Raw genomic sequence first — 24,783 nt, 5'->3', positions numbered from 1 at the left:
TGAGCAGACATCTTGCGCACAGCTTTCTGATGACCAAATTTTTAGCTAATATACTTTTTGAAATATCTATTAGGTCTGCTAGCTCGCGCACTTTCAGTCGACCATCACCCAGAACCGCTTTAACATTTCTGGCGTAGTAACCTCATTTGGTTACAAATTCCTAAAAACATTCACCATTGATGACTACCAAACAACTACTAAGCAACGTAGTGTCTTCAAACATGAAACATATACTGCATAGATTGTTTACTTTCTAATTTAGTAGTATTTTCCAAGCAACCATCGTCATATCTAGGTCAGGCCAGGTATTTCTGGGACATTCCTCGTTTACTAAAATCCCATTGTCATGCTCTATATAGCTTCATTCTCTTTTGATTTTTATAAAGGAGAATACCTGAAAATGCATTTGGTTTTCAAGCTTAGTCAACGTGTGGGTTGTTTTATGTGACTTCACGTTCCTGTGTTGGCAAAATAATCGAAGCAGAACCTTCCCGCCCCCGTATAGTGCTTACCCAATACTTAAAATCATACTCATATAGTTATTAAGTTAATTAATTCACGCAATATTATTGAATGTCTCACCAATTTTTTTTTATTAAATTGAGTCGATTCCGTAAACTTTCAACGAGTGTCCTTGCGATTTATTTATAGTTATCGTAAAGGCAAGACGTACCGGAAATTGTGAACGTTTAAAATCGAATGGTAAATCCGTTGGAATAAAGACATCCTCTCCTTTGTATTTTCCCTTTATGATTGGCGTTATTCATCACCTTTTTCACAGCCAGCCCATTGTACAGTCGAGGTTGTCTTTTAACTGCAAACTGTGAGGTGGTAATCCAGCTAATTCCAATGAATTTAAAAACTTTTCATAATAGACGAGAAAGTATGAGAAATTTGAGGTCAATAAGTTGATTGAGAGTTAATTCCAAGTCGATTTCGTAAATTCCCAATGACTGGCCTTGCGATTTATTTATGGTTATCAAAAAGGCAAGACGTACCGGAAATTGTGAACGTTTAAAATCGAATGGTAAATCCGTTGGAATAAAGACATCCTCTCCTTTGTATTTTCCCTTTATGATTGGCGTTATTCATCACCTTTTTCACAGCCAGCCCATTGTACAGTCGAGGTTGTCTTTTAACTGCAAACTGTGAGGTGGTAATCCAGCTAATTCCAATGAATTTAAAAACTTTTCATAATAGACGAGAAAGTATGAGAAATTTGAGGTCAATAAGTTAATTGAGAGTTAACTCCAAGTCGATTTCGTAAATTCCCAATGACTGGCCTTGCGATTTATTTATGGTTATCGAAAAGGCAAGACGTACCGGAAATTGTAAGCGTTTAAAATCGATTGGTAAATCCGTTGGAATAAAGACATCCTCTCCTTTGTATTTTCCCTTTATGATTGGCGTTATTCATCACCTTTTTCACAGCCAGTCCATTGACTTTTAACTGCAAACTATGAGGTAGTAATTGCAATTAATCTAAAAACTTCTCATAATAGACGAGAAACTATGAGAAATTTGAAGTTGATTGAAAGTTTGATTAGAAAAAACACACTAATAGAGTGTATTGATTAAAGTGTGGTGATGTTTTTAGGAAGTTCCAGGCGTTCCAGTCGCGAAAACGGTGATAATTCGAATGGTTCTCAAAGCACACTTCAAGAAAGAGAATCAACACCTAAAACAACTAATAACTTATATGCACCAACCGCTAAATTCAGATCACAATCTCTATTCAATATAAATAAATTCCATAAAACTATATCTATGTTAGACGAAACTCATTTGAATGGAATCGAAGAAAACCCCAGAGAGAAAAGTTATAGAAGAGGATCTTTGCCAACAGATCAAGTAAGAGAATTCCTCAATATACCGTGAGGATATTAAGTTCTACCGACCCTTCGAATCTCAGTTATTTAAGATAAAGTTGAAAAATCCTCGAACTAGTCAATTTTTATTTTAATCAAGGTGTCTAATGACATATAAAACATTGTTAGCGCTTTTACCCTCTACCGTTGACAGCTACACACTCAGATTTTTCAAATAGTCGTGCGATACTTCGATGGAAAGGGTTTTTTGTTTTGTTTAATGGTAAGTAGATAAGAAAACTCCAAGTTAATTCCGTAAACTTCCAACGACTGGCCTTGGGATCTATTTATGGTGATTGTAAAGGCCATACGTACTGGAAATGACGACATCCTTTCTTTATGGTTTGCGAATTTATTTTTATTCTATTTTCGTATTTACAAGTACATTTTGGATTAAAAAAACAATGAATTGAATAAATATTATATCAAAGTGAGAACAGTTAAGTTAATATCAGCTCAATTCTAAATAAATGAATCAGTTGTAAAAGGAAAGTTATGATTATAAAATTATCACATAATTATGAACCTTTTTACATTGAAATAATATATTTCATCAACTACTCTACCCTCATTTGAAGAGGAAAATTCATTTTCCAATTTCACTGATCAACACATTCTTCTTAACATATTCTTATAATGCTAATTCCTTCTCAATCAGAACTGAGCAAAGAAGAAAATGACTTGGGAGTCAAGAGGAAGATCTAACCTCAAAAAAAGATCATATGAAACTAATAACGATGCAAGAGACGACAATATTAAAAACAGTTTCAAAATACGGAGGTGTACAATTAACTGAAAGAATATGACAGCTTTTGACACAGGTATGACGAAAAGAGAAAATTACGAAGGAGGTCTGCAACTAAAGCCTTGCAACTTTAAATTCAAATCAAAAACTGTTTTGGCAGTAGTCGATTCATTTTATATTTAAGTTCTTCGTACCAAAACTAGCGCTACGTTGTTATGGAGACAATGTTGAAAAAGTTTTTTTTGTTTGTGAACGGCAAATTGGATATTTTCAGAAAACGAAGATTTTTGAAAATGATAATAGTATAAGAAACGAGTCTCAAATAGCAAATAATTTGATTTCATAGTGACAACTAAACTGAACGGTTCGTTTAAATAAAATAGATTAAGTGTTAGTGTGTTAAGTGTTAGTAAATAGTTGAGCTTCCCTAACAAGTGAATAGTTTGTAAATAAATAAATTACGTTACGAAGCTTTTTATATTTTAGTTCGAATTTCGCGGTCTAGAAAGGGAATCTTGAGGGGTTAGGTTGGTAACACCGATCGAGACTTGTGTCAGATAGATGTTAACACAATAAAAATAAAGATCATTCTGGCCATCCAAGAAAAAAGTTTACAGCTGTAGTCATTCCACTTCTGAAGCAAGTCTCGATCGGTGTTAAGAATTTAACCTCTCAAAATTCCTTTTCTAGAGCGCGAAATTCGACTTAAAATATAAAAATGTTAGTAATATAAATTGTTCGTATGAATTCATCTCAACGTTTTACGAGTGAAAAATGTTTAAATAATTAAAAATAACGTTGCAGTACTTGCCAATCGCATCCGACTTGTATGCGATTGATCCACGTGTCCACGTATTATAAACTTTTTACAATATTCAGTGGAATTGTTGGCGTTTCTTTCCGTGTACAAAAATAGAAATAAATTGTTTGTTTTTGACGATGATAGATACATATTTATAGGTCGATCAATTGATTACGGTGGTTAGACGTCATGCATCAAAATATTTTCTATTGATATCACGAATACGCCTAATAGTACTGCACGAATACTATTCATTCGATATTGAAAAAATCATTATTCCAATTACAAATGATATTAAAAATAATTTTTTCAATTAATCAGAAACCATAGCTTCGTCGGCTATTATAAATTGCAGTTCATCACGCAAAGAAGAGATATAAAAATTATATTGGGCTCTTACTGATGAGTTTTTTCTATTTCCACGGTTTGTAGATAGAATGGACGTCAAGTACTGATATCAAATACTTGTACTCAACATAAAACTTAGGTTCAAACGTTAGAAAAGGTTCAAACGTATAAACTTGAACTTTCCCATGAAGAAGACGATCGCCCGGATTTTCAAGAGCCTACGAGGAGGCTATTATCACCAACTCTTGTTATAGATCACCAAGTTATTATCAAGACTGATGCCAAATGTGGAAGGAATAAAAGCAAGCAGATGAAGAGTAATGTGTTCAGCTGCCTACTCGACCATCCCCTAGGAAGCTGCAGTATGAAGAGAAATAATAGAAGTAGCAAAAACTGCAGAAAGTTGGTAATTCGAGTCTGCAGTGCATACCGCATTACCTTGCTAGTCACGAACTTTGTAACCAACAAAGCTACGGCTCGAAATAGCCTCATGCTTAATAACAACAACAGTGGGATTTGATAGTTAGGAAACACAGTGAAATAAATTTCTATCTTACATCTTATCTAGATGTGGATATACAAAAATTTTATTGTTTTCACTTCGTTAAAGGTTTAGAAGGGTATAAGCAGAAAGAGATGTGGTTTTATTGGGTAGAGTACCCCCTTAAGAGAGTCGCGAGTCCCATAGATTGTACGTAAAAAGTATTTTCACACCTTACAAAAAAAACTGATTCTTCTGGAAATATTTTCCTTTTATTTCCTACTAGAGGTTTCCCTAAACTTTCAAAACACTATAACTAACAAAAATGAAATATCACGGATATCATGCTGTACTGAAATTAACTCTTGTCCAACTATGAGGTTCGAATCCACCACGACTGTGTTTTGCGTTACTTTTTTCCCTACTTCTAATCTTATAATTTGACCTGGAAGGGTCCTTAGCTAACCATGTGATTTGGTTAACTATAATCACTTGCGATTACATAATAAATAGGGTTCAAGAATCTCTATTAAATCTCATTCATATGTCTTTACTCTCAACTAAATAAAACCATATTTTCAAATCAACTAACTTTTTTAATTTATTTATATTTAACGGTTACTTTTTTATTTCGTTCCGTTTCCTATGACTTTCTATCATAAACTAACTAATTCTTGCTGCCAAACAAGTTCGATTATATATCAGAAGGGAATTTCTAGAATTCTAGAAAGTAAACAAACAAATAAATAAAAAGGCCTGATTGAAAATAATACAAAACAATATAAACAATTCACCATTATGATAAAAACATATGTAAAAACAAACATCAAGCAAATTCCCCAAACCGGCGTATTTGCCAAATTTTAGACTCAATACTGAACAGGACCCGCTTGACGGTCGATGTCGTGTACGAGTTCTTAACAGTACATTGATAACAAGTCACTGTCAACAATTTGCCAATTCTTAGTTTATACAAAATATTAAGTTATGATTCACAAGGTGAATGTTATAGATACAAGGTTGTTATATTGTTATATTCTAGTGATACGTGTGTTTTGGTGAGCTTTCCTTTGTTATAATTATGCCAATATATTTTTTCAGTCTAGAACCAATAGTGCGACAGTGAAAGATGCATTTGGACCACAACTAAATGATGACTCTCAAATGAATCTACCTGGTACACCACTGCCATCTCTAGTTCAAGACAGCGACGACTTTTTAGATATTTCCACACCTGCAACTCCAGTCGAAAAAGAACAAGTAAGTTTGAATTTTATATAATGTAGGATTTATTACAGCAACGATATCTAGATCGAAGATAAAACTACATTTTTCTCAAAATTTATAGTCCTACATCAAGACCCGATTGAAACAAAGATATAACAACCTGCAAAACAATTCAAAAACATTGTTGATGGCAAAAATTACTCTTTGTGTAGACTATCCTGGCACAGAACTATAATGCTTTGAGAGACATGATGAAGAAGCTAGTAGAATGAGAATCATATTTATTTCTGAAACATGACATGATACTAGATGATACTAGATGATACGAGATGATAGAAGATGATAGGAGATGATAGGAGATGATAGAAGATGATAGGAGATGATAGGAGATGATAGGAGATGATAGGAGATGATAGGAGATGATAGGAGATGATAGGAGATGATAGGAGATGATAGGAGATGATAGGAGATGATAGGAGATGATAGGAGATGATAGGAGATGATAGGAGATGATAGGAGATGATAGGAGATGATAGGAGATGATAGGAGATGATAGGAGATGATAGGAGATGATAGGAGATGATAGGAGATGATAGGAGATGATAGGAGATGATAGGAGATGATAGGAGATGATAGGAGATGATAGCAGATGATAGGAGATGATAGGAGATGATAACAGATGATACGAGATGATACGAGATCATACGAGATCATACGAGATCATACGAGATCATACGAGATGGTACGAGATCATACGAGATCATACGAGATGATACAAGATGATACAAGATGATATAAGATTATACAAGATAATACGAGATGATACAAGATGATACGAGATGAAACTAGATAATACAAGATGATACGAGATGAAACTAGATGATACGAGATGAAATTAGATGATACGAGATGGTAAAAGATGGTACAAGATGGTACAAGATGGTACAAGATGGTACAAGATGGTACAAGATGGTACAAGATGATACAAGATGATACAAGATGATACGATATGGTACAAGGTGATACGAGAAGATACTAGAAGTGAACAATCCTGTAGGTAAAAGTCGTATACATGACTGGAAGAGGGATATAAAACAAAACAAATTAGTTAGGGTGCCAAAAGATCCAAAAAACTAATAACGATAGACAAAACACTGGAAGGATTATGGTTGACGAAACAGGCAATGGATAAGGACAAAAGCACAACAAGAAAGAAAAACAAAAACAAACAGAATGAACCAATATCCCAATTTAAATAATTCAAATACGCTCGCCATTCAATCTTTCAAAGCTTGTATTATACATAAACCGATTTTGCCGAGAAGGGTGGAGAGTACGTTGGGTGAAGGAAAGGTTGTTCTGGCGGCATTCCTTTATATTTCTTGAGAGAGTACCAGTCTTCAGCCATGTGATGTCTGATCTTAATCGTAGATCTTAACACAGGCTTTTATCGATGACTGAAGACGACAACTTGGCTATAGAAACGTACGTCAGACAGTGCAATTTTGAGTGTTGCTATAGTATAAACAGTGTGTTCATAATGAATATCACCAACGGTTCCAAAAATTCCAACTTAGTAGTGGCTTCAATTATTATTGATAGTGTTTCATTTAAGCCTCCTCGTATGTATTTATTCTATCTCCATATCTCCCAAAGTGAATATCTAATGGATTAGCGATGTGAAATGAAATAATCGATAAATTGGTAATGGATATGCTAAGCGATCCTTAATGTCAAGCCCATTATACAAATTATTACAAATAAATTGATGGTCACACAAGCATAGGGTTGACAAATTGTCGTTGTTGATTAGTTGTCGTGTGTTATCTTGTACAGAAAATAATAAACTGATTCGAAGTGATTCGCAGTGATCGCAAGACGAAAAGAGAACTAGTCCCAGTAATGGTCAAAGTCGTGGAGGAAGGCGTTAACCAGATATCTTGAGTCCGCTAACATCATGAATGTGGTTTCCGTCAACAAAACTAACCTAACCTAACCCGAGGACCTCCTAGCATACATCACCAAAGTATGGGCTGAAGCTATAGAGAAATATGGGAAATCTAGAGCAATCGCACTGGATATATACATACTTCTAAATAAATCAAGATCATACGGTTTGTCGTCCTCACTTATCGACTGACTTATTTGCTTTATCAAAGACTGATACATTCAGGTCGCTATCGATGGACACACCTCTGGAATGTCCTTGGAGACTCCGAAGGATAACGAATTTTATTCCTATCAGTTGACCTATAGGTCGGTTCACCAATTCATATAGATCTTAGTCCCCTTTTTTCCATAGCCTTTCAGAATTATTAGTCTAGAGGGTTTTATCGGATTTAGATCAGGACTGTAAGCTAGCCACTTCATAATCCGAAAACTGACTTTCTTCTTTCGCGAATCCGGTCGTCCCTGCGAATGAACACATGGTCGGTTCGTGCTCCATAGAAATTGCACCCCAGATCATACAGGAACCACTTCCATTGAAGAGCATTCCGCTCTTCAAAGCAGAACAGATCTCCATTGTTCTAATGTCCAATTCAGATGATACTATGCGAAGCGCAGGCATGATTGCTGATGGGCTGGAGGTTTTGGACCAAGTCTTGGTCTTACTGTCCACTGGTTAATAATCAATCCTCGCACCTCACTGAGCTGTTTGTTGTTGACACAATAAAATGGTCATCACGAGCGGCAGTATGCTGGCGGTACCGTCATGCAGAATATCGTTTATATAATATTATTTGGTCAATTGAAACAAAAACATTGCCTGTATATGATACTTTGAGATGAAAGGCCTCTCAATTAGCCAGGTGCCTTTTACCAAAATAGTCTGTTCTTTATGAAAATTCCATTTAGCTTTAAGATTCTTAATATTTTTCTTCGGAAATCCGGTGATCCCAGTAATAATTTTATTTCAGATTCTGGATCCAGAAAGTTTATATTTCCGCGACGGCCGTAGAAAAATAGATATGGTACTAGTTTATGAGGAAGAAGAATTAGGTGTGATGACTGAAGCTGAAGCAAAAAGAAGAGATAGAAGAAAAACGTTTCAGGTGCATATACCCATTTCTTTTTTTCTATGATAGAAAAATCCTTCTCATAAATCTAAAAAATCACATAATAAATATCTAAAACTGAATTTAGTCTTACTTACAATATTACGTTAAACGTTTCCATAATTTTTTAGGAAAATCTAGTTAAAGAAGGTCTAGAATTAGAATTAGAACATAAGGATTTATCATTCGATGGAAAAACTTGGTTTTTGAAAATCCATTTACCTTGGAAAACGAAGACACGATATGCAGCTCTAATGGGAATGAAATTGCCTATCAAAAGATTTATAACAATATCAGTGAAAGCATGGGTAAACTATATTATATCTTCTACAATAGATATAGAGGTTATATAATATATATTGGCTCTATCTGCTGCTAACTACCTTTAATCCGTCTCCAGTTTAGTCTTCTTTTTACCAGACTGTTTGTTATTTTCGTATTTGCCGCTTCTCTTCTTTTTGTCCATTTCCGTTTCCCATATCTTTTCTGTCCCCTCCATTTTCACACATCTTCAAACCATCTCAACTTTGATTGTTCGATTTTTGCACCAGACTCACTACGTTTGAGAGAAAGAGAGGTTCGTTGGTTTGTTTATGATTTGGATGACCACATGATTCACGTGGACGGGGAGCTTCATTAAGCTGCGCTTTGATATAGGATAGATTCTTCTGTTAAGCTGGGGGTGTGGTGGATTGAGGATGGTAGAGTGTACTGCAATGGAAGAAAGAGCAAAAAAAAGAAACAACCAGTTTTTCTTTAGACCTACTTCCTATCGTCGGCTAGTGAACTAATTGATCAGGAAACTCGCAGAAAACCTGCAACACCAATCATCGACGAGATGAGATTAGTAGAGAGTTTCATCTAATGACGATGGGGTTATTATCAAGGAATACAAAGTAGAAAGTCTTGTATGTCGTCGCAGGAGGTACAGGGAAGTTTCCTCTCGTGCTTTAAAGAAATGGCTAATCTAGTAGTGATCCAGGGGTTGGGAAGGAATCGTTTGATTCTATGATGCGAATCACGTATCAGACTTGGAGGTCACTTAGAAGGATTAAAAGGTGTGTTATAATGTCAATAATGACATAATCGATATTACTGGAGCTGAGTCGAATTTTCCTGCAAGATAAGATGAGTTAGCCTCAATACTCTGTCAAGAGGATCGTTCAGATCAATCGTCCAATTGAGAGGTAATTTCACTTGAAACTACAAAGTTTCTTTGCTGACCTCGAGACTTTCTCTCCAATGCTTTAAGTGGAAATTTTTTAGGTAGATATCGTACGGTCCAGATGCTTGAAGACGATAGTTTGGGTTTTTGAAGAATTGAGAGTCACCTTTCATTTCTTGTGCCAATCCGAGAGCTGATTCAGAAGATTTTGGGATCAGACGTTGTGTAAGCGTCTTCCTGGGGCGTTCATGAAACTTTATTGGGAATGGGTGTTATTATTGCTATTCGAAACTCCTTTGGAATTGTTTTTGAACTCCATACTACTAGTAATATTTTGTGTGCTTCATTTTATCTTTTCAAATTTCCTGTTTTTTAATCGTGTTTCATATCTGCTCCTACCTCTTCTCGTATTCTGCTTATTCTATCTATATCCCCTTCTTCTTTTTCTTCTTCTTAATCTCTTTTTTCTTCTATATGTTTGGTAGTAACTTTTCGAATTATTAATGTAACAAGAGTTTTCGGAAAAAATGTCTGTAGCAATTTTGATTCATAACATATATTTTTATACTCAATATCGCCCAAAACTCTTCAATAGGGCGAGCCTAGGGATTATCTATCTGGGAAGAAATGCATTAATAAAATCAAGCAATTTTTGGGGACATTCAACCCTGACGTAAGTACGTGAAATGCCTGCTTCAGATATGGCACGTCAGATCTAATACTTTATCTTCAAATTTCTTTTTTAAATCATCTCCTTGATGCACGACAGCATATCAAAATTCTGCGCAACTAATCTTCGGAATATTCTTTGACATTTCTTCCTATTCCGATGTTTAACTTCCTGTCCTTTTAGTCCTGTCCTCGACCATCGAGTTGATGTTTCTAATTTGTCTTTTGCACATTCCACTAATATAGTTGATTGGACGTTAGTCAAAGCTTCAAGCCGTCTACTTTTTGGAAGGTTTTGTCATGATATTCCTTGTCGAAAGTGCAATATTCTCTAAATATATTCACAATTTGACAAAAATTGAAGTGACGTATAAACGTTATAAAATCTATGTTTCCTATGGCAATAAGTTATTTAGAATTGAATTGAAACCAACGATTGTTTTCCAAAAATTTTTGTTACATACGTTATCAGTGATAATACTAACAAATAAAACATTTGATTGAAATGTTCACTTTAAAGTAAAGAGAGTAGCAAGAAATTTACTCCTAGTTTAGTTGGAGCTTAACAGAATTTCACACAGAGTGATATAAATTACGTGATGTCTTCATATGAAAATTTAATAATTATTCAACGTGTACGAAGTAAATCAATCTTAAGACATCGTTTTCCTAGTTAACTGTTTAAAAAGATCAAAATTAAGTATATTTATAGGACGACAAAAGGGAAATGGGGAAAGCCGAGACAATGTATTCGAAATGGCAGAAAAAATGGAAACAATTTTTTGAATTTAATCACGATTTAATCAATAAAGAACCGTCTTTTTATGATGCTACAGAAGGGGGAGATAGAGAAGAGCAGTGAGTATATTCAGGATTTATTTGTTTATTCACATAATCAAAAAATAATATTTCGTAGTATTTACTAACATACAAACACTAAAGCTTCTGTGAGCAATAATTAGCTTCAGATTTACCTGTTGAGGTTAAGCTTTTTGCTTATAGCTTCTTCTTTTTCATTTTGAGGTTAATTAGTTGAGGTGCATGTCGGACAATCATCAAATTAGTTAAATATAAACGCGTTCAAAGTACTTTCAACAATAACTGCAACATGTAATGAGGAAAAAAATAATTTCTATAGTAGCCTAGGTCTTTCTATGCTAGCAAACAATTGAGAAGACGTTCTTGAAGTTTAAATGTACAAGTGACATGAAATAAAGAAGAAACATTTACTTTTATAGACACTTGGAGATCTGGGTCTGTCCATGATATCGAATACTTAATCTACCATAAGAATCACAAGACAAATATATTGTACGTGGTAGATCAGACCTAGGGGACATAAATAGGCCCAAGTTTCGTCGCTGTGCCGATACGTCCAGGCGGGAAAAAAATATTCTGGAATTAAAATAGCCTTCCGTTCGGAGCTCCAAGTGAAAGCTGATCTAGAGGGCCCATTATGCACAAATATCTTCAAGGTAGTATAAATAAACTCTGTACACCAGGAGGTACTCAACAAAATCCGAGGTTCACCTTGTATAAACTGGAAACGACTCGATTCAGGTATAACGGTGTAACTTTGGACTTTGGAAGTTTTTTCCAATAGTCACTGACTGACCCAAATGATCAATAAACAAAGTCCATATTCGATCATCCATGAGTATTGCTCGCATATTTGGAGCTCGGCGCCGTGAAGACACTCGAGTCAATACATCCATCGATCCAGAGTTGACCAGAAACTTGGACAGTTTAGAGCATAGTAGAAAAGTCACTGATCTGACTTTGTTTTACTGATACTACCACAGCAGATGCTCTGTTTAATATAATCCAACCTAGAGTAGTATCTCTAAGACTCACTCGACAGGCAGACGTGGCTCATAGCACCGAGCCCGCCTGTAGACAACCAGATTTTTCGGGATTAAGATCAATATCCATAAGTATCTCCATACAGTAGGTACCATTCAAATTACTCCAGTTTAATAGGATTTACTTTATTTCGCTTACTTTTTACACAAGAGAAGAAATTGGTACAGCTTAAATGTACAGGCAACTTGTGATGAAAAGAATAAATCTACTTTTATACACTGTCAGTAGCAGGAGTTTGTCCATGGAGTCGAATACTACCAGGTAGATAAAGAGATAAATACTACAGAAGAGACTTGCTGTTTAAATCTACATGTACGTGTAATGAAGAAGAAGAATTGACTTTTATAGACGTTCAGTAACTTGGGATTGTCCATGATTTACCAGCTGCAACATCAGCAGTCTAAATATATAGGCAACATTTGGTGTAAATGGAGAATTAATTTCCATAAACGCTTTGTGCCCTGGGTTTATCTACTGACTACTATTTTTACCAGTACGAATTTATTTTTTATTAGCAGAAATAGCATTCTGAACACACTGTTTATCACAATTACACTGTGTGACGCTAGTTTCGATAACCAAGTTATCGTCTTCAGAGATTGAAGGTAAATTGCTCAGTCTCTGAAGACGATAACTTGGTTATCAAACGCGGTTCAGACAATGAAATTGTGAGTGTTGGTGTAGTGGTAGTATAAACAGTGTGTTCATAATGAATATCACCAACGGTGTCAGAAATTTCATCTTAGTAGAAATGGCATTTAATGTAGTTTTTACGGAAAGGCGTAATGATCGGTAATGCACTTTGTAAGCCCGATTTGAAACCCAACCTTAAATTCTTTTTTTATTTGAATGAACATTAATTGTGAAGACAACGATGTTTATATCCTTTAAAAACGATATAGACGAAGCTCTTGGTTTGAAGCTTAAAAAAATTTAATTTAAAATACTTTCACAAAATTAATTACATACAATAATTCACTATACCAAGTCTTTGACTCAGTTTAATTCTAGGTTTGTAGTAAAGGATCGAGTAACAGAATATTCTAGCGCTCAAAGGAGTCTAATTGTTATGCAAATTTTATTGAGGGTCAAATTTGATGATACAGATAAAGTAAGTTTATATTTCGAAATAATAATAAATTCATGTAAGTCATATTAAAATATCCTTTTTTATTTTTTTGTAGGTAGGTATCAGAAGGCTTTTGAATGATTATACGTACTACGCTTGTTTTCCATTACACGAAGGACGATGGGATAAAGATACCAGTGATGGAAAAATCCTAGATAGGAGGGTGAGAAATTATGGTTCCATATTAATAAAACCCAATCAGGATTCCAGGATCTTCATATTTGTATTTGAACTGACATGTTCGCTCAATAACTTTGTTTAAACTGACCGAATTCAAAATTGTTTTAATGGATGATACAAATTATATTTTCACTCATCATTTCAAAAGTCAGATGTCCATTGATGGACATAGACCTCCCGAAAGGAATGCCACAAAGACAAAATAGGCGTTCTTCAATTAAATAGCAAATACCAAAAAAAATTATGTTGTATGAACCCTATAGAAAGGTTCGGAGACTGCAAGTCCAAGTCCAACTTTCCACTGTGATGGAATATGGATAGGCGTACTTAATGGACACCATAGAAACTCAGACAGCTATAAAAGCCAAAACGGCGAAATATTATGCTCTAGGTGCCTTCTGCAGGGGAAGAAAGTCGTACATGAACTAGTGAGTTCATGGAGTTCAAGGTCTAGTTGGTTCGGGTAGCCGTTTGTTTACAGCAAAATCACCAGTGTAGTCTTCTCGCAAAACAAATTCTGCGGAGATAAATATAAACAGCTGTCTGAGGAGCACATAGATGGGGCTTTTGCCAGTTTTACTAATCATCTTTTCCCTTGAAACAGACATGAATCACGACTGGTGATTGGTTTTATAAGCGAACATTATATAAAACGCCATCTCCACGCTCAGACATGTGATGATCAACGACATTGACAAATCTTACAGTCCACTAAGTGGCGTTGAACGTTTCAAACCAAGCTGCCTGAACAGTTTTTCAAAGCACGTCGACCTTTGGTACTTCTAAGCTGTGCTCAACGCGATTTGTTTTTCAGAAGCCTTATAAATGCGACGGTTTTTGCCTTATCTAAAACTTCTGAGGAGTTAAGCTGAACCTGATCTTCGATTTAGACTCAAAACTCCAAGTACAAAATGTTCACTTATGAAATCAAAAAGTGTTATTTTTGATATCGCCTGGATTTTCTTCGTCCAATTTTAGTTGCTATTCATAAACAGATTAGCGCAATTAAAACACTTCATAGTTACGTAATGGATTTATAAATTTACGAGAAATAAAAAAAAAACATTCTGTTAATAAAAATGAATACCGAGGGATCAAGGGCTCAACGAAAGGAAAAAAATCTGAGATTTGCAGTTTAATTATTACAATGGTCAACTTCAGGCTACATGATATTGTTGATTAACTAATAACTTCTTGAAAAATCGCCATAAATATTTTTTGCCTTCGACTTATTTGTTGATCTCTCCTATGAGTGTTTATATTTATTCAAATCTAACATACTTAAATAATATTTTTTGTTGAAGAATATTTTTTAGGAAATTTCTTGTTTTTTTTAAATATTTTTTCTGATTTAAATAATCGCAATTCGTTTTTGAGAAATAAGCAAAAAACCAAACCCCTTTTTTAAGTGAATTGTTCATGAATTTGCAATTTTGCCCTTTTCAAAAACTTTCTACGTGCCATTCCAAATTGAATGACACCCCAACGTTTTTATTTAAATATTTTTTCAGAATTTAAATAATCGCAATTCGTTTTTGAGAAATAAACAAAAAACCAAACCCCTTTTTTAAGTGAATTGTTCATGAATTTGCAATTTTGCCCTTTTCAAAAACTTTCTACGTGCCATTCTAAATTGAATGACACCCCAACGTTTTTATTTAAATATTTTTCAGAATTTAAATAATCACATTTCGTTTTTGAGAAATAAACAAAAAACCAAACCCCTTTTTTAAGTGAATTGTTCATGAATTTGCAATTTTGCCCTTTCCAAAAACTTTCTGCGTGCGATTCCAAATCGAATAACACTCCAACGATATTTTTAGGAGAAGAGGAAAAAGTTTTATCTTAAAAAGGAGTTGTTGATTCGACTTTTTCTTCACTCTTTGAAATACAATTTTTTTAATTTCAGTTATTATATTTGGAATGGGCTAGACCAGCCAAATGGATGAAAAGACAGCCACTAAATTTAGTTAGAAAATATTTTGGAGATAAAATAGGTCTCTATTTTTGTTGGTTAGGTTATTATACTAAAATGTTGTACGCTCCTGCAATAGTAGGGACACTATGTTTTTTATACGGTATATTCACCATAGACGGCGATGACAATATACCCACGTAAGTTACCAAGATTTCAACATACTCCCAAAAAAAAAGTGTCAGTTTTTATTTATTCATTATTTTTAGTAAAGAAATTTGTGATATAAATGGACCTGGCAACATAACATTATGTCCAATGTGTGATAAAGCTTGTAAATATCAAAAATTAATAGACAGCTGTAAATTTGCTAGATTGACTTATTTATTCGACAACCCTGCTACTGTCTTCTTTGCTATTTTCATGAGTCTATGGGGTAAGATAACCTTTTTATAACTACTATCAATTTTTTCATATTTGTACGTTTTTCTGGAACAAGCTTGAGTTTACGGAATACGATATACACAAAAGTTTTTGTCCGCCCTATAATTTGTATGAAACGCAACAAAAACAAACAATACGATCGATAATCGTTGTCTTTTTGGTTCTATTTGATAATTTGTTTCACAATAACTTAAACGGGTTGAGGTCGGGTGACTATGAGGGCCAAATTACTGCACAACAGCGAGAGATGCTCGGGATTGTTGTCATACTGGAAGATAAAATTTCTGCTGATCAGGCGCTGATCAGAACGTACTTCATTTTCCTTTGATAATTTTTATAGTCTTTATTCTTCACCAGGTCTCCAGTCGCCTCTCCACCAAACCATCATCGAGCTTTCGCCGTGTTTGCCAGTCGGGATTATCCATGGATCTAACACCTAACATGTTCTTTAGCTCACTGTAACCTCTTAATTTTATTTTGATCTTTCTCCAAAATATCCCCAAACCATAACCGAGCTTTCGCCGTGTTTGCCAGTCGGGATTATCCATGGATCTAACACCTAACATGTTCTTTAGCTCACTGTAACCTCTTAATTTTATTTTGATCTTTCTCCAAAATATCCCCAAACCATAACCGAGCTTTCGCCGTGTTTGCCAGTCGGGATTACACACAAATTTAACATGCGTTTTTCCTTTGACCTCAAAACCTCAAACATTAACTTCTGACTCAATAAAACTCTTTCTTACCATTCATGTGTCTAATTTTTATGTTCTTTGGCCCTCTTTAGCCCAAAAAAGTCAACTTCAACCTATCTCCTTCTCACTGTAAGAGTACTAAAAGGCAAATCCCTAGATTCACTGATCTCAGCTGCTCTTTCTGGACCCTAAATTCGTCGTTCTGAAAGTTTTTTAACGCCAAAGCTTCTGGTGGATGCATATTTTTTCATGTATACTCCATGATACGATTAAGTATTTTTAATTCAGCGGTAATGGTACGGTGTCTTTTGTCTTGAAGACCCATGAAGATTTACTATTTATGCACGAGTTTCAACCGATAGTACCTCGATTTAACCCATTTTAAAACTCTCAATTTGCGAGAACGAAAACAATTCTTCGCAAAAAGTTATCACAGAGCTAACTGGGACTAAACTAGAATCAACACCGAAGAAATAAAACAAATAAACTTGTTGCATGCGCTCGTATAAAGTAAACAAACACTAGGCTTTGTCATTTTCTACAGAACTGACGAGTCCCATTATTAAAATACTTTTATCCAATTTTTTATCAAAACGAACGCTCCCGGCTATTATTTTTTTTAACATGGTGGCGCTTGATGTTTCAACAAATCATCAATTTTTCAGCTACAGTTTTTTTGGAAATGTGGAGAAGAAAACAAAGTGTAATACAATGGGAATGGGATCTTCAAGCAACCGATCAGGATGAAGAGCCTAGACCAGGTATAGTTTGAATATATTTTTCATCGCTTCTCCAATTTCAGAATGATAGTTGCACGGCTATCCACTTAGGAACGTGGAGCATAATCTTTACCTACCAACACCACGTTCAGAATTAATTAAAGGCTCAATATTTTACAATGCGAAAAAAATGCACAATCACTTGCTAATTGAAATCTTTTTACGCATTTCGTAATAATTTGAGGGCATATTTACTGAAAACTACTATCCTAATAATAATAATATTTAATTTCTGGTATTCTGTATAATGGTTTCAATTGAGTGAGGTAGGAAAATTGCGGTATACAACTGTCAGATAGGTATACGTAAACTCATATTTTGAAAAATGCGCAAATTCATACAAATACAACGAAGGGTTAATCTCGTTCACTATAAATTTCTTTCACCTTCACTATCAAGATGTCAGCAGTGTGAAAATATTCCAATAACTGAAAAAACAATATTCCATGTACCCCAAAAGTGTTAAGAGCTCTACGATTTTCTGAGAATTTCATTCTTATGTTGCCTCTATACTTAGGTAATCCCCGTCGTTTATCTAATATATAAAATCTAATTTAGAGAGGTTTTCTGATACTTACCTGTCTCCTGTCTCAGGTATCCGTAACACTTTTTGGGTAAATTCATCAATTGTGGTAGTTATTAACCCCGAAGGTCGAAAAGACCAATATGAACTAAGTTGAACTGAGGCGATGACAACCAAAAGTTACTTATGGTAATTTCGGAATTTACTAAACAATGTCTACGATTAAACAAAGCTCGAATAGTTTACTACTATTTTCTTTAAGTTCGGCAAATCTTCATGCTGTTCAATAGCCATCATTATTTTTTGGACAGTTGGCAATTCGTTGATTAAGAAAAAGGAATGTACGATTCTTCTAATCGCCGCCTTCTGTTCGTCATTTATATTATATGTGAAGGAACTTATCGGTATTTTTAGGGATGGAAATGACCTAACCGTAATTGTTGACCACCGGATGATCACATTCCATTGTCATTGTGACTCTTGTTATCTTAGCGTTTCATTGGTGGAATTTAAAAACAGTGCCACTTTTATCCAATATGTAAACATTATAGTCTTGGAATATTTTTTTACCCACACTAACCAAAAGATTGCAACTACAATAAAAACAATAACTTGGTTGCAATGAGGAAAATCGCTCCAGTTTTTATAAATAATAAATATTTATTATGCTTTGTATCCTCAGATGCATTTTGTCAAAATTCTAAAAGTATTAAATCAATGACGCGTTTAGAAATGATTGTTCTTCAGATTGAATAACGTAAATAGACAGTTTAAATTTAGTTCCATGAATATCACAGCCACTTTTAACAATAAAATTTATTTTAAAATAGAGGATAGTCAATGTATAACATAACTATAATACCACGTATTAAAGAATAATAAAAATTAAAGTACATGTTTAACATGCGCTATTATACAGTCACATAATTCTTACTGTAAAAGCGCATTTTAGAAATGTAGTTTAATTTTTAATTTTTATCAAAGTAAATAAATAACATAATAAAACAAAAGCTTAAAATAATTATTAATATAAAATTTTTAGAATATAATAATAATCAATTAATGTAACGTGCAGCTGTGTGAACTTGACTTTCTCAGACATTGCTTCAGCCAATACGAATCGTTATAAAAGGTACCACTAGCATCACATGAGCCGATCACGCGTTTTTTATTGCTCTCACTACCGACCGGCCAGATTATAGACTTAGATATCTAATCAAAAACAGATACCATGAATGAAAATATATTAGGCCAGGGCATTTACGAAATTACTAGTAGAAAAAAACAACGCCATCGTGTTCTAGGGGTTAGATAAAAGTTTTGTGCATAAAATTCAACATTTTTTGTCTATGCGTTATTTTTTTAAACAATAAAAACACCTAAAAATCGGTACAAATTGTGTTTTTTGCGTTTTGCGCTGAACCTATGCAAGACTGGTATTGGTTACCAGGGGCATAACAAATTATCAAAATTTAATTTATAAAAGCTTATTTTGAAGATTTTTCAATTCTCTACAATATGGCCTATGGTAACCAGTTCGAGTCTTCCATAGGTTCAGTGCAAAACGCAAAAAACAAAATTTGTACCGATTTTTTGGTGTTTTTATTGTTTAAAAAATAACTCATAGACAAAAAATGTTGAATTTTATGCACATAACTTTTATTTAACTCGTAGAACACGATGGCGTTGTTTTTTTCTACGATTAATTTTGTCACCAAAAGCCTTTTTTTTCGTAAAGCCTATATATGAATATAGATAATTATTAGTCATAAATATAGATGTAATGTATTGGGATAATTATTTCTTTATATTAATTACATTCAACATAACATACATACATAACATACCACATAGTGAATTTAAAACAACCCTTGTGAAACTGTAGGGGGTTATTAATTTGGATAAATTTACATCCCCAGCCTCAGTCAGCTGTAGGAGGTACTGAAAAAATAACTTTCCTATAGAGGAATATCGTTTTGTTTTAGAATTCGAAACAAGTGTCAAAACTTTTAGAACTAACCCTGTAACTAGAGATAAAGAGCCGTATTTACCAGCATGGACAAGAGTAATGAGATTAGCAATCACTGGATCAGTTGTATTTTTTATGGTGAGTATTTTCCAAGTTATTACAACAAAATTTAATAACATCAATTCGTTTTTTTTAGATTGCTGTAATTTTATGTGCCGTATTGGGAACAATAATTTATAGACTGTCGCTTGTTTCGGTGATATATGGAAGTAAAAATTTTTTTATGAAAAAACATGCCAAAATCGTAACATCAGTATCCGCCGCCGTTATAAACCTTATAATTATCATGTGTTTAACGAGGGTATGTACAAAAATTTACTCCATTCAGATAATTTAAACTAAATGAATAATGAAGAATTGGGAAATTAGGAATAATAAATAAAAATGATTCATTTTCTATTTCTATGAGGTTTCCTGTACCAATTCACACTAATTTCATACTTTTTTTGCACGAATTTTTATTAAATAAAGTAAATTATCAAATCGTTATTTATTTCGTATCTTCCTGGTGCTAATGCTAATTCTCACTTACACAGTTACTTCTTTATGCCCGTAGTTTTAGCAGAATTTCCCACTACAATTAATGACATCAAAAATAAATACTCATCTGGAAGTGATGGACTCCATCCCACGTTATCTATGTCAATCATAATATTTTAATTAACAAATTGTAGTACTACAGTTTGAGGAAAACACCTTTCGCATGGTTTAAGTCATATCTTACCAACAGAAGTTAGCTTGTAGGGGTTGATATAACTATGTCTTCTTGCAAGCCAATAGAATGTGGAGTGCCCCAAGGCTCAGTACTAGACCCTTTGGTTTCTTCTATTCATCAACGACATTGTCTATCTAGACAGACGATACTAGTTTCTCTTGGAGCATCCCTGATCTCACGGCACTTCATAGGACCATATCTAGTGACCTAATCACCCTTAAATCATGATGCGATTCTAATTATCTGTAATTCAACGTTTTTAAAATTGAAGTATACAAATACATTGTGGTTTTTTCTGTTTATTAAAATTTTATTTTAATCGTTTCATCTTTATTTAGATTTTTTTAGTTTTTACAAGCTTTTTTCTAAATTTTCAAGTTATAATTATAATAGAAAAATATCATTTTTCAGTTTTACCATAGGCTAGCAATATATTTAACAAATTTAGAAAGTCCTCGAACTCAAACCGAATACGAAAACTCTTATACCTTCAAAATATTCTTTTTCGAGTTCATGAACTTTTATTCATCGTTGATTTACATCGCATTTTTTAAGGTAATCATGCTCCAATTATAAATTGTCACATATTATTGATGAATTCTATTTCAGGGTAGATTTTACGATTATCCTGGTGACACTGTAACCAGGCAATCCGTGTTTTTAAGAGTCAAAGGCGACATCTGTGATCCAGCCGGTTGTTTAAGCGAACTCTGCATTCAGCTATCAATTATTATGATAGGCAAACAAATTTTTAATAATTTCGTTGAGCTTTTCAATCCGTAAGTTATATCACATTTATATAAATAACATCAAGCTCCATCAAAAAACGATCCTAGATCTTTCAGGACATCCGTGAACGACCACGTCGTAAAATAATAACCCCTACCTAACCTAAGCCTAAAATTTTATAGGTTATGTTAGGTTAAGTCAGATCGAATCAGGTTAGGTTAGGTTAGGTGAGGTTATGTGAACTTAGGTTAGGTTAGGTTAGGGAGATAATAAATAGCTGCAAGGATTCTGACAAATGTTAAATCTCAAAACACATTTTGGCCGTTTAAAACAAGGGTTTTCGGTTATATTTATATAAATTTATAATTTTTCAGTGCATTTTATAACTGGTGGCGAATGAGAACTCATAAATCTAATACTAAAGACTTAACAAGAAAACATACCAGGTGGGAAGAAGATTATCATTTACAAGATCCAGGAAGGTTGGCCCTATTCGATGAATATTTGGAAATGAGTGAGGTTTTTTCTTATTTTTCACAGCCACACACGTTATAAACTTTGCACTTAACATTTAGGAATAGCAAATTAAATAAATATACACAAATACCTAAGAAAAATTAGTAACAGGTTACTTCTTTGTAAACAAAGAAACGTGGACTAATATAAATTTTGTAAGAGCTATCTATGCTCATACCTGAAGATCGGAAGTGTTAATTTCCTACTGGTAATGGAATAGAAGAAGACAAAATTTAGAAAATTGTGGAAAAAGAATCATAAATAAAGCGTAAAGTTTTTACAGTTCGAAGGAGAAATAAACAAAGTTATCAAGAAAAATTAAATACAAACATAACTGGCAGCCAAAAAGACGAGATAGTAGAAATATCGTGATTAAAACTTGAGAAAAAGGACGTTTGACAATAAAAATTACGAAGAAAAGCTTTAAAAGAACGCTTTGGTAGAACATTGAAGGAGAAAACACACGATATACCTTTAGACGAAGCTCAAAACGAACAGAAAAAACAAACATCAGAAGTCAAGAAAATGATCAATGAAGAAAAATATATTTTGGACTAAATTTGAGTGAAAAATAAGAAAGTTATTTATAGGAATAATACGAAATACAAGAAAAAGGTGTGTAACTACTTTGGAGTATAAAAAAGACGAATATAGACGAATTATAATGAAAGAAAAATGAAGATAATAATTCAAATAGTTGTTGCTGAAAAAGAAAATAAAACAGGAAAAGAAAGTGAACAGGAAACAATACTGGTTAACCCAAAATACGAGAAAGTGGATAAAATATAATTAAAAAAACATAAACAGGAAAAGCACCAGGAAAAAAACAGCATAACGATGAACATGCTAAAAGCAGGAAACCACTTGATGATAGACTTCTTAAGAAGTATAATGAATGATAAAGGAATATAGACAAATTGTTCAAATATACAAAAAAAGAGACACAAAGGTATCTAAAAATTATAAAGAAATTGCTCTACTAATCACAATCGTTGAACTGTGTGCAAAATCAAGACTAATAATTATTGAAGAAATATAATACAGCTTCAGACCATATAGAAGGTTAATATACTATAACGAGATATTGATTATTGTATTATATCATAAATTTTAGGAAGAAAAAAGAAGCGTAACTACTTTTCCAAGGTTAAGTTGTTCACTCGAGATGGATTTATAAACTCTTACGTTCGTGCAACGTTCGACTTCATGTTAACTAGGACGCTAAAACGCGAGCGCCAACGCGAGCACGAGCGTATGACTTTTGATGTTTATCATGTTACAACTAGTCTTTAACGGTACTACTGTGAAGTTGACAGAATTACCAATTGATTGCATATTAAATGTAAAACGTTTCTTAATCTCACGTTAAGGCGTTATTTCAATTCAAATAAAAATTCGTTGATACAACCTAAATTGATAATTTCATTTCCAGTTCTTCAATATGGTTTCGTCACTTTGTTTGTAGCAGCCTTTCCTCTCGCTCCATTATGTGCCTTGTTAAATAACATAGCGGAAATACGATTGGACGCTTATAAAATGGTTACTCAAGCTAGAAGACCTTTAGCTGAAAGGGTAGAGGATATTGGTGCCTGGTACGGGATATTACGAGCGATTACATACGCAGCAGTAGTTTCAAACGTAATATGCCTCATTTTATTATCCGATTTTCACCCTCTATACTTTTGAAAACGAAGTTTTTACATTGTTTACTCCCATCCCAGATCATGCAGGAGCCCATAAGCACTCCGCTCTTTAAAGCAGCTATCACACGTATGATTGTAGTTTAGTCCCAGTTAGCCACGCAAAAACGTGCTGTAATTTATACTATGTGAACCAAGAAATCTTTTTGTTAAGTTCGTATACGTAAATATTTACGAGGTGATTGCATAATAATCAAGTCTTTCAATCGTAGATGAAGAAATATTAGAAATTCCTTTTCTGATAGTTTCTCTCCAATGATCTTTGGTCATGGGGTTTTCTGTATAATAGTAATATTTCAAGGAGCCCCTTAAGAAGAAATCACACAGGTTTAAGTACGTTGAATACGGGGGCCGTTCTATACATGCGAGTGCAAATTTGGGATATCCTAAACCGATGACGCGTTCACTACAAACGTCGTAATACCATAAATATTTTTTCATTATTACCTTCTAAGAGTATTTTACTGACGGGGAGAAGGGATGTTTAATGTTCTTCCCAGTTCACCCCATCAATCAATCGAAATTAACTGTACCATTGACGTCGAATTAAAAATACCGTGGACTACCACGTGAAAAAAGATTCAGAATTCACTAGGAGCTTTGGCGATAAGAAACGTTCAAAGCGACCTTTTTTAACACATCAAAGCTACAGTGTGAGAGCTTTATGGAGTGATGAGTCAAAGTTTGAGAATTTGGGGTCCGAGAGAACAGTGTTTGTGCGCAGGTCAAAAATAGAACGGATGCTGAATCCATGTGTAATCCCGGCTGTCAAATACAGCTCATGCTCGCTGATGGTTTGGAGGCCTGGTAAAAATTGTAGGGACTTTGAAGAAGGAAGGTTTTAAAAAACATCGGCGCCTCAATCTGATTGAGTTGTTGTGGAACAAATTGTACAGAGAGTTCAGAAAGCAGTGTCCTACAGGTTGTTTCAAAATTCAGGATAAATATTTTTGTAATTCGTCCACTAGAAAAAGACTATTCACGGGTTATTTCCAGCATTTACTATGAATCTTATTACATTTTACATCTTTACTGTTTTCCATTCAATTTATTAGAAAAGTTATGAATTATGGTATTGATTTTTTTTGTCTGGTTTCGAGAAAGAAATTTGACAATAAAAAATATTTTCAAATGAAACGTGGATTTTAAGTTATAGTTTTATTTCATAAGTTGTGTATCTCGCGAATTATAGGGTGGGAAAATTA

General features: G+C 33.9%; 1 protein-coding gene across 1 annotated transcript in view; it reads left to right on the top strand.

The window, feature by feature from the left end:
• LOC130892456 (anoctamin-4) overlaps window positions 1–24,783 on the top strand; it is a 34,965-nt gene that overhangs the window by 2,983 nt on the left and 7,199 nt on the right. Inside the window, exons 3-18 of the mRNA XM_057797887.1 lie at window positions 1,598–1,851; window positions 5,346–5,504; window positions 8,390–8,524; window positions 8,659–8,835; window positions 11,074–11,219; window positions 13,236–13,335; window positions 13,409–13,516; window positions 15,443–15,648; window positions 15,718–15,884; window positions 17,253–17,348; window positions 19,875–19,996; window positions 20,055–20,219; window positions 21,045–21,188; window positions 21,243–21,412; window positions 21,737–21,876; window positions 23,311–23,516. Coding sequence (XP_057653870.1) covers window positions 1,598–1,851; window positions 5,346–5,504; window positions 8,390–8,524; window positions 8,659–8,835; window positions 11,074–11,219; window positions 13,236–13,335; window positions 13,409–13,516; window positions 15,443–15,648; window positions 15,718–15,884; window positions 17,253–17,348; window positions 19,875–19,996; window positions 20,055–20,219; window positions 21,045–21,188; window positions 21,243–21,412; window positions 21,737–21,876; window positions 23,311–23,516 — 2,495 coding nt within the window. The remainder of the gene's footprint in view (window positions 1–1,597; window positions 1,852–5,345; window positions 5,505–8,389; window positions 8,525–8,658; window positions 8,836–11,073; window positions 11,220–13,235; window positions 13,336–13,408; window positions 13,517–15,442; window positions 15,649–15,717; window positions 15,885–17,252; window positions 17,349–19,874; window positions 19,997–20,054; window positions 20,220–21,044; window positions 21,189–21,242; window positions 21,413–21,736; window positions 21,877–23,310; window positions 23,517–24,783) is intronic.

This window comes from Diorhabda carinulata, chromosome 4 (genome assembly GCF_026250575.1).
Source record: "Diorhabda carinulata isolate Delta chromosome 4, icDioCari1.1, whole genome shotgun sequence".
Lineage (NCBI taxonomy): Eukaryota > Metazoa > Arthropoda > Insecta > Coleoptera > Chrysomelidae > Diorhabda > Diorhabda carinulata.
The sequence above is the reverse complement of the archived record's forward strand: the minus strand, read 5'-3'. Positions and strand labels throughout refer to the sequence as shown.